At 38.8% G+C, this 14,640-nt stretch overlaps 1 protein-coding gene across 1 annotated transcript; it reads left to right on the forward strand.

The window, feature by feature from the left end:
- The first annotated feature begins 911 nt into the window (after positions 1-911).
- On the forward strand, positions 912-14,386 carry LOC113439401 (solute carrier family 22 member 2-like). The gene is made up of 11 exons (XM_026705258.2): positions 912-1,328; positions 2,492-2,595; positions 3,667-3,821; positions 4,536-4,704; positions 6,683-6,797; positions 8,233-8,339; positions 9,145-9,359; positions 11,071-11,179; positions 12,098-12,210; positions 12,872-12,971; positions 13,932-14,386. Exons 1-11 carry the CDS (start codon positions 912-914, stop codon positions 13,996-13,998), a joined length of 1,671 nt encoding a protein of 556 aa, XP_026561043.1. The 3' UTR covers positions 13,999-14,386.
- Positions 14,387-14,640: the final 254 nt, after the last annotated feature.

Raw genomic sequence — 14,640 nt, forward strand, 5'->3', positions numbered from 1 at the left:
CTTCAGTTGTTTTTTCTTGTACTTCAGTTGGTTTCTTTTCTAGTTAATTTGATACTTCTGTTTTGGCAGCACTTCACAGAACTGAAAGGTGTATGCTTATCTTGGAGTACTATTTGAGCTTAACTCTGGCTGGGAATGAAAACAATGCCCAGCATTGCAATAAAACAGGTTTTGTTTTTAAAACAAGTTTGTGAATAATTAGTTTACAAAGCCTGGCTCAGACACACAGACACACGCCTCTTACACAAAAGGAACGGTGTACGTTCACCTACCACTCACATGCCCCTCCCTATACCGGGCGTGGTCACCAAGGTGGATAGGTTAGGGACCGCTGTTCTGATGGAGCCCTGAGCAGACATCATGGAAGAATCAAGGTCCTTTTAGGTCAGGGGTCTTCAAACTTGACAGCTTTAAGACTTTTGGACTTCAACTCCCAGAATTCCTTTTCCAGTCATGTTAGCTCAGGAATTCTGGGAGTTGAAGTCCACAAGTCTTAAACTTGCCAAGTTTGAAGACCCTTGATTTAGGTGAACCAAAGTACACACACATCCAAAATGAAATTGTTGGACTTAGGAAGATTCACAAGATCTTGTGCATTCCTACAGATCTTTGTATTATACGTGCTGATGGTTGGAGGAAAGACTATACCAGACAGTTAATAGTGGAGTATTAAATTTAACAATAAGAAATCACCCAACATGTAGGACGTGAGCCCGCAAGTGCAATGTCAATTAGCAGATTAGAAATAAAGTCTGTAATGCATGGTTTGTCAATTTACAAAGTAAATTAATGGCTTTCCTGTGACTTTTGGTCTGATCACACCTTCTAAATTTAAGCAATTTTACGTCCAACAAAATGTTGAGAGATGCATGTGAGGCTGCCACTTTTGGTGATCAATTCCTGGTGCGAGAATGCCAACCTTAGATGATATTCTAGAGCACATTGGAGAGTTTGACTTGTATCAGAAAAGAGCATTTTTTGTTCTGTGTTTGCTCTCTGCGGCCTTCACACCCATCTATGTTGGTATCGTTTTCTTAGGTTTTACTCCTGAGCATCGTTGCCAGACAGCTGGGCTTCCTGAATTCACAGCCAAATGTGGCTGGAGCCCTGAAGAGGAGCTGAATCATACCTTTCCAAAGAAAGAAACTCATGGAGATGCTTTCATTAGTCAGTGCCAGAGATACAATGTGGATTGGAATGTATCTGGGTTCAACTGCACAAATCCAATTAATTTTTTCACTGCTGACAGCAATACCAGCCACATTCCTATTGTTGCATGCCAAGATGGTTGGCTTTATGATTTCCATGGATCATCCATTGTGACTGAGGTAAGATCCCTGCAATAATCATACATTGCTTGCTACAGTAGGTGATAAAGCTAATGTAAAGAACCAACCTTGGCTAAGCCATTTTGGCCAGTGCCAAAAGGACACCAAAGGCTCTTCTCTTCTCCAGATGTTATTGCTTCTTGAAGCTAGATAGATGAAAGAGCTGACAAGCTCTCTCTCAAGGTAGAACTACTAATTATTTCCATATTATTTTTTAGACATCAAGCAAAATATGTACTGTTCATCTGAATTCAAGGTTAACAATCACCTTAGAAAAGGTGGCACATGATGACCCCCTTAATTTACATTCATAATTCCTGGATCGATTACAGATGTAAATCAAGGACTACCTGTAATTAATAAAACATATTGTGATTGGCCTATGAGGTTCACTTTTGCTGCAGCCTGTATAAATGTTCTAAAGAAATATTTTTTTAAAGCCCTCGGATGTTCAATGGGAAATAGAGGTGTTTAAATCTATTCAGAGAGGACAAATATCAGAGACAATAATAATTGCCTTGAAAGAATTGGAATTAAATTATGAAGATTCAGACTTTGTCATGTTTAGAGGAGACTCACTGATCATAACAGGACAACTTAGACATGCTGATGTAGCTTAATTTATGAGATTTGTGTCTTAATTTTAATGTCTATATGTTATCGTTAATAGAATAGAATACCTTTATTGTCATTGCATTCCATGAATACAATGAAATTGGAAAGCTACTCCAGCATAGTGCCCCAAACACCACATCACAATCACACTACAGAGTTTTAAAAATTAAAATAATTATAATAATAATAATAGGACTAAATCACAAATGCACTGTTTGATTCAAGACAATTACTGCCTTGGAAAAGAAACTGTTTCTCAGTCTATTAGTCCTCATTTTAAGACACCTATAGCGTCTCCCTGATGGTAACAGATCAAAATATGAATGACCAGGATGAGATCGGTCTGTGGAGATTTTTAGTGCTCTAGAGAGGAGAGAGAGAGAGAATCTCTCTGAATGCTATGAACATTATTTACAGCCAAAAAGGTTGGGGAAAAGGAAAGGTATTTTTGCTGTTATATCTTACATTTAAAGAGAATGTTACTTTTGTGTAAAACATGTGAAACATTTTGATGTACTTTCTTTAACCAGCATGCTTCATCTTTTCAGTTTAACCTGGTGTGCAAAGACGCCTGGAAACTGGATCTATTTCAGTCATGTGTGAATGTGGGCTTTTTTCTTGGTTGCATAAGCATTGGCTACCTGGCAGACAAGTGAGTAAGATTTTCCATGTTGAATTGTAGTGTTTCCTGTTTCTCTATTGCAAAGAAAAGGGGAAGCTGCAGAGACATTCTTTTTAGAACAAAGTTGCCTTTTGTTGGAAAATTAACACTTGGAACAGAATGTTGTATTATGTATTCAGCAGGTGAGAATATTTGTTCTCGCAGTTGGCCCTTAGCTGCCCTTTCATTAAGTCCAATGAGATTCTATGCAATCTAAGATTACTTTGTTAAAGGAAAATCTGTCCAGCCAACAGAAAAAAAAAGTGGTGTGAAGTTTTGTTTCTTGTGGCCTTTTCCCCTGGTTTATGACCAATTAGACTTTAGTTTAGCTAATAAATTTTACTTAGCCAGTTTGGTTTGGTAGATAAGACATCAAGCTAGAAACCGGTAGAGTGTTTGTTCTCATTCTTAGGCCCAAAGCCAATAGGGTGACCTTGGGCCAGTCCCTCTCTTTCAGCCCTAGGAAGAAGCAATGGCTAATTGCTTCTGAAAATCTTGCCAAGAAAACTGCAGAGACTTATCCATCTGGTTACTAGGAGTCAACACTGACATGAGGGCAAAAAAAAAGAGAAAGATTTTATTTGCATGCTATTAAACTATTAATCTCCAAGGGCAACTTTAGATTAGCAACAATAGCATAACAATCATACAGTAATAAATGTAAATGTTCAAGGTAAACAATAAAAATATCAAATTACAATAAATGAAGTAATTCAATCCAATTGGGCAAGTTTTTAAACATTTTGGAGCTAGACAGCCTGTGCAGACTTATGAACAGATATTTTCAGAAGACCTGGAAAAGAGACATGAGAATGCCACCAGCAGTAACGTACTGCACTGAACTGCCTCAAGGCTGAACATAGATGGCCTTTGTTCTCTCAGTCTTTTCAACATGATAGCACTCTGGAGCAAGATGACTGCTCTAAATTAATGAATGAGGTTTTTTTTATTGTCTAGAGTTTCATTGGCAAATAATTCCATGTCTTCAAGAACATTAATATTGTTCATCTCTTTTCTGCTTTTCAAATACATAACAATGACTGTAATATGTTTTCTCTCTAGGTTTGGCCGAAAACGGTGCTTACTAATTACCATCCTAATAAATTCTATCTCAGGTGTTCTTGTGGCTGTTGTCCCTAGTTACACATGGGTAATGGTTTTTCGCTTGATACAAGGATTGGTCAGCAAAGGAGGCTGGTTAACAGGATATATCTTGAGTAAGAGTGTTGATAGTTTAAATATTTGGTTGATACTGCACAATATACTATTGTACATTAATCATGCTCCTGACCCTACTCTTATAAATTGATTAATTCAAATAAAATAATTACTATTTCCATCTAACACAATGGGTAACCTTTCATTTATTGAATTAAAAGTTGCCGTATAGGTTTTTTCATTATTTCAGAATGTACCAGTAGTAACTTTTGCTAATATGGAAAGCTGCTAATTCATTGTTCATAGAAGATGCTTTGTACAATTAATAAAGAATATGTGAGACATAGGAATATGTGCAGGGAGAAGTCAAAACAAGGTGTTGGCCACAACTGTGCAATCTGAGCCCTACCCTTCCCTAAAGTGTGTCATGATATGCGTGGCACTCAGGCCATACAATTGTGGCTAACATCTTGAATGGTTTGATTCTCTTGTAGACAGCTTTGGTGGGATGGCGTGCCGTGCACATTTTATCTTGGGTAGGTTCATAAAATTCCAGGAATACACTGAATATTTTTGATGGTGTCATAGAAAGATATGCTTCACCACTTTATAAAAACTGAATTTTGAATGATGAACTCACACATTAAAAAATAGAAACTTTCCTAATTGAGCACTACACGTAGAAGACTAAAACTGAGCTCTGTTCCAACGACGACAACAATGATCATGATGATGATACAGTACTATGTTTAATTTTTTCTGCCCTTTCAAAGTTGCAGAGTTTGTTGGTCTGAACTATAGAAGAACAGTTGGTATTGTCTATCAAGTGGCCTTCAGTGTTGGACTCCTTATACTTGCTGCTGTTGCTTATGTAATTCCTCACTGGAGATGGCTTCAACTTGCTGTCACATTGCCAAATTTCTTCTTTTTGCTCTATTATTGGTAAGTAAGGCTGCCTTTCTAATTAAAACAGAAAAAAAAAACCAAGAATGCAAATAAAATATTGTAACCAAGAAGAACTTTTGCAGGCGGGGTGTTCTTAAATCAGGACCTAATTAGATACTTTTATTTTTCCAGGAAAAAAATGCACTTGTTGCCAGCTTTGCTTTGACAATATCACCCAAATTTAACATTCCATGATGTTAATCTAGGGCGGTGTGGAATATTTTGGATTCAGAACGTAAAGGGCAATGAATGTGCCAATTGTCTTTAAAACAGCTGTGTTTTTTCTTGCAGTCATTTGATAGCTACTGAAGGCAGCTATGACAGCTATATGGTGCTTTAGGGTGACAGATAAGTGCTGTGTTCACGGTTCTGTGCACTCCAAAGTATTTTTTGTCAATTATTTCCAAGTTAGTATACTTTAATTATGAAAAGTCATTGAAGATTGGCAATATTAATCCATGCAAAGGTCTTAGAAAAGAACTGTCATGTTGTAAGAGTTGAGTTTGAGCTGGCTTTTCATTTGTGGAAGTTTCATGTCCTACCTAGATAACATCTTCAGTGCTATGATGTTGAGGAAGTGAGATTTGCTGCTTATTGTGGAAACTGCTTACATGGGAGTGGATAGTCTATGCTGCTGCATTTTACTGCTTTCTATATGATTGCCGAGCCATTTTTGTTATACTGATGTGGTGCCACCTATTGTAGTGCCTTCTCATGTAACTATTAAACAACACCCAGATGAGCAGCAGATAATACTGCGTGAACATTACAAGAACCAAATAATATGTAAACAGCAACGCTCAACTGCATAGCTCACCCAATCCAGAGGTGGTATTCAGCAGGTTCTGACCTTTCCTGGAGAACCGGTAGCTGACATTTTGAGTACTTTGGAGAACCGGCAAATACCACCTCTGACTGGAGATTTTACAGTATCCTTCCCCTGCCATGCCCACCAAGCCATGCCCACAGAACCAGTAGTAAAAAAAATTGAATCCCATCACTGACTCAATGACATACAATCCTAGTAGGACAGATCACTATACATTCCCCAGCTAGCCAACAAACCTCATATCTCCCAAAGAGATATGTCAGGCTCCAAGAACCAAGAAGGACATGTAATGATCCTTTTAAGCTGATGTCTTTATTGTTCCACACCTACAGACAGAATCTTACCAAACTAAAGCAAACTACTCCCTATAAGAAGCATATACTTTGAAACTATTAGGGAGGGGTGTCTTCACTCTCTTTCTCTCACATGAAGTAACTGAACTGAGTTGCTGATTATTCCTCTGAAATGCACTTCCTCCATGACAGAGATGACTTTGGTTCGTCAAACCCAGACAACTCCTAACACTCCAACATTGAATAACATACATATAGTCCTTGACTTGTGACCATAATGGGGCCCAGAACTTCCATTGTTAAATGAGATGGTTGTTACATGAATCATGGCCACTTTTATCATCATTTTTTGTTATGGTTTGTAAGCAAATTGCCATAGTTGTTAAGTGATGCTCTTGTTGTCAAATAAACCCAACTTCCTCTACTGACTTTGTTTGTTGGAAGCCAGCTGGGAAGGACACAAATAGTGATCATGTGACCTCAGGACACTGCAACCATTGTAAATGCATATTGATTGCCAAGGGTTCAAATTCTGATCACATAACCATGGGGACTCCCTGAGAGTTGTAAGTCACTTTTTTCATCGCTTTGAACAGAGTTTAAACAGATAGTTATAAGTCGAGGACTACCTGTGTATTATCTATCACCACAAGATTCATCATGTTGCAAATAGGGAATTTGGACCAGATAGTTCCAAAGGGAACCTGTGCAAAAGGGAATTTGGACCAGATACTACACACTTGCTACAGAGAAGCTAAATTTTGTTTCCAAAGTAATGTTTCAGCCAAGACCTATGTCATCCTGATTTTGTGTTACCATCAATATTACACAAATATTTTACACTGCTTTACAGGTGTCTTCCAGAATCCCCAAGATGGTTGATATCCCAGCAGGAAAATGACAAAGCCCTGAAAATTATTAAACGTATTGCCAAGGGAAACCAAAAGAAGCTGCCACCATCCATGGAGGTAATCAGAACTATCTCCTTGCAAAGCTATCCCCTGAGTGGTGTGCTGTGCAGATACTATTCCGACCAATGGATTTAGCATCTCAATTGGTAAGCCAGGAGGATTCTGGGTAGAACTTGTAATTTTCGAAGTACTTTTTGCAGACATATTGCCTCGGTTCACCCTAGTGTGGCTTGTGGGTAGCTGTTGCTGTATATTATTTGGAACTTCTTGAATGAAGAATGTAGTACAAATATAATAGCGGATAAATAAGAAGCTGAACATGTTAGGAACTCTAAAGCAAAACTTATCCCAACAGAAATGCTTCCAGGTGGACATCATCATGAACAGCATGGAAAAAGAAAACAAAACCAAACAAAACCAATAACCTTGGTTAAGTAAGGAAATGACTGTAGAAGGAGGTTGGTGGAAGATTATTTTCTTCCCTAGGTTTATAAGAAGTCTCTGATTTCCAGAGATTTCACTCCTACTCAGATCAGTACAAATCAATTCATGAGGTCCAACAGCTTTTGGGAAATGCATTTTTTTACAGATTGGACTGTTGTGGTGAGGAGACGATGAGAAAGTCACCTCATTTATTGGAACTTTGACTTTACTCCAATTGCTGTCAGTCAGGAAATGAATACGAAGAACAGTCACACATTTGACTTACAAAATAGGACAGATTCCCTTTCTTTATAGTTGACTACTGTGTTTTCTGTTGTGGCTCCGATTCCTGAGCCTGTGCTGTCAGAGGAAGAGGACTTGGAAGATGAGGAGGAGGAACTGGGAATGCCTTCCTCCCCAGGACCTTCCTCTCTGGCAATGCCTTCCTCCCTGATAATGCCTCAGGTTTCATTAGACAACCAAGAGGAACAGCCTGAGATTAATCAGGAGGAAGGCATATCGGAGCAGCCCCTGATGGGGAGTCAAGAGGAAGAATGTTGGCTTGATCCTAGGCAGCGTCTTAGGGAGAAACGTGAGCAGCAATGTAGGAGGAGTGGGAGGGTCAGAGAGTGAGCTGAGTCATTGAGCCACACCCCACAGGGGATAAAAGTGGGTGTGTTTTCTCCTGAAACTTTGTACGGGACAAAGTTTGATCTTACTTCAGGTTTTTCTTTGTGAATGATTTTTGTGGTCTGCCTTGTAATTTTCTGTAAGTAGCTTTTTAGTTGTTATCAGTTCGGACTTGGCAGGCAGAGCATGTTGGAATGCCAAGGACGTTATCAGTTCCAAAGAATTAACTTTGTGAAGTCCGAGCCAGCTTGCCTGCCTCTGTTTGTGTGAGTTTGTACTCTTTCATCTTTTAAGAAGAAAGGTGACACAGAACAGTTTTCCATGTATTTTTTTTTTATTTTAAAAAATCGAGAAGCTAAGTCCTCCCACAGAATCCCTGATACTATGATTTCAACTACCTCCAACACTAAAAAGATGATCTTTTTTTTTTTGGTCCTAGAAACTTCAGCCTGAGGAAGAAATAAACGATAAGCCTAACCCTTCCTTTACAGACCTGGTGAGAACACCACAGATAAGGAAACATACATTAATCTTAATGTACACTTGGTAAGAAAAGTTCATTTTTAAAAACTAGCCCAAAGACATCTCTGTGTAACTGGCCAGCTCAGGGGGAGGCTGCAGAAATAGTTAAGAATGGCAATAGGAGACTGGAAGAGATAGCATTGAAATCAAGGATAGAATCAATCAGCAATGTCAGTGGTTTTCTTTTTTAATTAAGCAATTAAGCAATCTATTTTCTCTCACATCCACAATTTTTGAGAGGAATAATTGCACTTAGAGGAGCTCTTTAGTTACTTGACTGGATTTACACATTGTGGTAAGCCATTGTTTGGTTAGATACAGTTCAGTGATTCATCTGAGTTAGCAAATTTAACATTTTAGGCCAGGGATGTCCAACCTTAGCAACTTTAAGACTTGCGAACTTCAACTCCCAGAATTCCCCAGCTAGCCAGCTACTCTCAATGTTGGCAGTTGAAGCTGAAAAGTCTCAAAGTTGCCAAGATTGAATACCCCTGTTTTAGGTCACAAAATGTGCTTTACAAATCACACTGCTTAGATTCACTGAATAATATGCTAAGCCAAAACGAAACAAACCACATTATGGCTAAAGAGGTGTGAAGCAAACCTCCTTTACAATGCAATGCGTCCTGGCATTAATGTCAAAAGGTAGCTGAGGTACACTTTATATGCATTGATTCTCAAGCTCTTTGGCATTAAACTATACTCAGGTTTAATTTCAAACTGTCTTCCAGCTTTAGAAAATGGTGTGAGGCAATACAGTACAGAACTTTCTGGGTGAATTAAAAAACCCGCAACACTGGCTTCATCCAGCTTCCACTTCTTTGCCTAGGTTTACTAGTGCTGCAGTATATCAGGGCCTCATCATGCATCTTGGAATTGGTGGAGGCAACATTTACCTGGACTTCTTTTATTCTGCTCTTGTGGAATTCCCTGCTGCCATCATACTCATAGTGACAGTTGACCGCATAGGCCGCCGTTATCCCTGGGCTGTGGCAAATTTTATGACAGGAATTGCCTGTCTCATTACTGCCTTAGTTCCTGAAGGTGTGTGTTGTAATGATATATCATGTGGGACCCTTTTCTCTCTAATCTAGGGGCAACAACAATGATCTTCCAATTGGCTTGAGTTCTGACACCCTTGAGTCCCAGCCAGCATGTTTAGTGGTGAGAAATGACAGGAAAAGCAGTCCAAAGACACCTGGATGCTATTCTCTGCAGCTTTTTTTTCTGCCAAAATATAATGCATAGAGCTTGTAACATTCCCCTCTCTCTCATGGACAAGGGCAAATAAAATTTGGAGATAATTCTGCAAATGAAGTGGTCCAATCAGGAAAGAGTTAAGCAGACTGTTCTTTGTCCATCCTTCCTTCATCCCAGCTGCTTCATAACAATAGAAATCCATCCTTTTGTCTTATACACATGCAAAATTGTCCGCTTCCTGCCCACATGGGCTTTGCACAATGGCTATTGGGTAACCTTGACTCTTGAAGACACAGACATATCTCTATAAGTGCTGTGCATGCTCTGGATTCTTTAATTTCTTTAATAAATTTATAGGCTGCCACATTTCATATAAATGAGAGTTAAAACAGAATAAAAACTGAGTGTCAGAATTAGGCGATTGTCCTAATTAAATCATGAGCCTCGAGACAAACTTCAAAAAACTTCAAAGATTGTATTAGGAGCGACATACTGGCATGATCTGTATGAAGCCGACTCTGAAATATGTAATTGACCTATGACCCTGTTTCCCTCCACCCCTCTGGGTGTATCATAATTCAGGTTCTCCAATGGAACACTTTCATGGGCTAGGAGTCATTAATCATGCTTTCCAATAGAGGATTTTCCCGCCTAGAATATTCGGTTGCCTCAGTTACAATCTCAGTGATATAAGCTTGGAATGTTCATTTGCTGTACGCTCCTTAAGGAGGTTTCCCCTCCCTCCTCTCTTTCTTATGGCAACTTGGAAACTGGCATAGGAATGTTTTACAAGTTGACCTTGGGGGGAAAAACAACCAGAGTTTAAAAAAAAAAACACTAAAATGGGAGCTGAGAAGAGTCGCAAACGTTCAAACAAGCCATGACATAAGCTCACCCATGCTACCAGACCCCCCAGGATTGATGATAAAAGTCAGATTTTTACTGCTCTGTGTGCAAGACTCATCTAATTTCAGCATGGGTCTTTATATTCTCAAGGGTAGGCATTACAGCAGAAAATATCTTCTTCTTCCTGGGTCCTGAGGGACAGCAGACACAGAGATCTGGCCATCTGCCAGATCTCATAGACAAGTAGACACCACTGAGTACATAAAGTACTCCTATATGCTTTTTTTATCTTAAGTATTTGTATAATATATAAATATTCATTATGTAAGCATTTATTTAAAGAAATACAAAGAAAACAGCAGCTGTTTGTGTCATTAGATTCTAGAACTCACCAAATCTATTTTATATAAATATATATATATATAAATTATATAAAATACAGGGCAACTTATTTCTATGCAGTTTGGAGGTTTTGTGCCTATATGTTATCCCTTAATCCTTTATTCCCTGATGCATATCATGCTATTTGAATAGTTATCACTAGTCTAATAAACTATAATATTTAATATAATAAATAATAAACTAGTCGAATAAAATTTAATTCCTAATTAGGTATTAGGAATCCCACTCATAAAAAAGCATTTTAAAAAAGCCCCAAAGACGTTAAAAGGCAACATTCAGCTGAGAATATCTTCAATATTTTTTTCAGATCTCTATTGGCTAAAAATGACTGCAGCTTGCTTTGGCAGGCTGGGTATTACAATGTGCTATGAAATGGTTTGCCTAGTCAATGCAGAGCTCTACCCAACCTTCCTCAGGTGAGTGAATCCTCTTCCGGTATCCTGGGTTGGGATGACCTTTGTTGGACCTTTCTGGGTTGGGCTGAACTAAAGGGAAATTTCCTGACAGTTAGAACAATTAATCTGTGGAACGACTTACCTTCAGAAGTTGTAGGTGTTCCATCATTGAGAGTTTTTCAAGAAGAGACTGAACAGCTATTTGTCTAGAATGGTATAGGGTTTCCTGCTTGAGCAAGGAATTGCACTAGAACAGGGGTGTCAAACTCGATTTCATTGAGGGCTGCATCAGAGTTGTGTTTAACCTTGGAGGACCAGGGTGGGCATAGCCAAGCTCAATGTCACTCATCGAGGCTTTGTTTTCAGCCACGACAGCCTCCTGCAGCCTTCTGCCAGTGAAAATGGAGCCCAGGGTGTGTACACGCCCCACCCAGTCTCAGTTATTGCTGGAAGAGGGCTGCAGGAGCTATCACAGCTGAAAACAGAATTCAGGAAGGCCACGTATAGGCACCACGAGCCAATCCTTCGCTTTTTCCAGGGTGGCCTTGCGATCCAGATTTAAGCACTCCGCGGTCCAGATCTGGCTCGCCAAGTTTGACACCCCTGGACTAGAAAATTTCTCAGGTCCCTTCCAAGTCTGTTATTATGTTAGTGTTGCTCAAGTAGCTTCTGATATTCAAAGCCAACTTATGACGCATGCACATTTCCACCCGGTCCTACCAAGCTCATGAAAGTTTTTCTCAATTCTTTTGGTCTCAGAAGCTAAGGTGAATGGTGCTACTGAAGAAAGCTTACCTGGTTCACCAGGCAAAATGAATGAATTGGCTTGACAAATATGGCTGATTTAAAAAAATGATCATCATATTGTTTAGGGATCTTTTAAACATACTATTGATAGAGATAAGGGTTTTTTCCTGTGCTTTTTTTTCTTTTTTAAAGGAATCTGGGGGTCCTTGTCTGCTCTTCCATGAGTGATATTGGGGGGATCATAACCCCATTCATTGTCTATAGGCTGGCACATATTTGGCACGAGCTTCCACTGATTGTCTTTGGTAAGAATGACCTTTTGTTCTTTTGAGTGATTGAGAATAAGGGTACCATTTGTGCTTCTGTCATAACAAGTTTCAGATTTTTTCCAGTACATCAGAAGTATCCTGGCAAAACAGCACAGCCTTGGGGGATTTCTGGTCAAGCTCTTTAAAAAAACAAAACTCTAAATCTCAGGGTCAAGGCAATGGAATTTTATTTTGTTCTATTAAGCAACTCAGTTTAATCAGTGATTTGCTGCATGGCATTGGGATATCTAGGGAGGAAGAATTACATGGACAGGAATTGTGAGGAAAGACAAGGGTGAGTGGGGTTTAGGAATGATCTATCACCTCATAGCCCTGAATTCTGGCGTACTGACAAGGCACAACAGTGAAAAAACCAATTTTAAAACCAATTGCCCCTGTGAATCAGCCAATCTGGCAAATGAGTAGGGCAGCCCTTGGTTATTCTTAAAAAAACAAAACAAAACAAAACTTGATGTTATTGTTTAAGAGACCCCATTAGTATACCTAAAGGCTTGGTGGAGAAAAAAAATAATTAATGCATTTCAGGAGTGCATTTTTACTTAATTCACAAATAAATGACTGAAAAGGCATGGTTGGCATGCCACCTTTGTGGCAGGAGTCACACATGGTTCATTCTGTTTCTTCGCTGTGCCTGAAGCTGTCATTGGCCTGGTGGATGGTGGTTTGGTGTTGCTATTACCTGAGACCAAAGGGAAAACTTTACCTGAGACTATTGACGATGCTGAAAATCTGCACAGGTAGGAACACTTGACATTTCTTAAAGAGGAATATTTTATCTTCAGAATCCGAAAACGAAGTTGCATGGTGATGCAGGCTGAATGTTCCTCTCACCCACCTCTCCTAACATCCTGAAAAAACAGGGTCTTAGAAGACAAACTTTATAAAGAAGAGTCAACCCATTGGTTTGGTTGTTGTGATAAAACTGGCCAGCTTCTTGGGATAAAACATTCTAGTAATTTTAAAACCATTTCCTGGATCATTCTCTCCCTAAAGTGGGCCAGAAGGCAAAGAGCTTCAATTAATCAGGGAAATCCACCAACCATTTCCCAAAATTATCTGTGAACAGCCCAGCTCTCCTCAAAGCTTAAAAAACAATTTCCTATGAGTTTCATGCTTCACCTTTTTCCACCTCTGAAAAACTTTCAGCCTTACATGGGAAAAAAATGAACTGATAGGCTCTCATCCAGCTCCTTGAACTAACCTAAAGCTTCATGCTGCCTGACTGTCCTAGCAGATAATATTGGATGTCCATAACATTATTTTCTTTAGCATCCTAAAACACCCACACCAAACTGAAGCAGCACGTGGAACTCTCATGAAGTTTTCTTGGGGCAGATATTCTTTTGGGATCCCAGTCTGAGGCCCACATTGACAACTTATGGCAGCGAATTCATATTCCCTGTAATGTTGTATGATCTGGCTGACATTGGGACAACTTGGAAAATTTAAAATAGTCCTTCTTTTCGAGTCATTTGTATGAAAGCCTGAAAAAAGCGGCGTCATGCAAGTCAGACAGGGTCTAAAGTACTTCTTCCAAATAATTTTCAGCTAAGGCAGAGCTATTATTCTTTTTCTTTCAAGAATAAATTGGCCAAATAGGTCATTATAATATACTTAAGAATTTGGATGAAATGGCTGTGGTTATCAGTTTGATTTATTTTATCTGTTCCCATTCATCTCTTGGTTCCTTTCCATAGACCAGGGGAGCCCAAAGAAAAAATGATTTATCTTCATGTGCAGAACTCAGATGTGTCAACTTACTGAAGAACAATTGCGTTCCCCAAGTTTCCATGGATGCATAAGGGGAGAAAAGCGAAAGGGTGGATACAAACATAACTCTTCACGGGGGCTCTCAAGTCTTTAAACGTTTGACATCCTCTGCTTTTTGTGTGCAGTTATGATTGTGATACATTCCAGAGAATTCTGTGGTCCTGGCAAACATTTTAAAGTCTTCCCCAGGGTGGTCCTTCGGTTATGTAATCTGGCTTGAATTTCTCAGATTGGAGAAACCAGGGTAGGGACTGTGCCTATTAGTAGGCCAAAATAAGCCATAAATAAAATTAAGGAGCCCCACATGGAGATACCCCTCATTCAAATGGAGATACTTTTGTGTAATGTAACATAAAATACAATAAATTGACATTGTCTGAAAGCTTGATTTCAATCTGTTCCTATTTTTTCCCTTACATTTTGTTCTGTGTCATTTATCAGCTGTTGTTTTCTGTTTCTCACACAAATGTATATGCATTTTCATGAACATTTCTTCAAATACACAATGCTGTTAAAATATAATATAATAATATAATATAATAATATAATATAATATAATATAATATAATATAATATAATATAATATAATATAATATAATATAATATACAGATCTCTGTGAGAAGTTTTCAGAAGGA

Source organism: Pseudonaja textilis, chromosome 1, assembly GCF_049901715.1.
Source record: "Pseudonaja textilis isolate UNSWEBS1 chromosome 1, rPseTex1.2, whole genome shotgun sequence".
NCBI classification, from domain to species: Eukaryota; Metazoa; Chordata; class Lepidosauria; order Squamata; family Elapidae; genus Pseudonaja; species Pseudonaja textilis.

What these genes read in the sequence shown, in the direction of transcription:
- LOC113439401 (XM_026705258.2), top strand. Translation starts at nt 912, where the DNA reads ATGCCAACCTTAGATGATATTCTAGAGCACATTGGAGAGTTTGACTTG. An exon ending in ATTGGCTACCTGGCAGACAA is followed by an intron (nt 2,596 to 3,666) that starts GTGAGTAAGATT and finishes TTTTCTCTCTAG; the next exon opens with GTTTGGCCGAAAACGGTGCT. An exon ending in AGCTGCCACCATCCATGGAG is followed by an intron (nt 6,798 to 8,232) that starts GTAATCAGAACT and finishes TTTTGGTCCTAG; the next exon opens with AAACTTCAGCCTGAGGAAGA.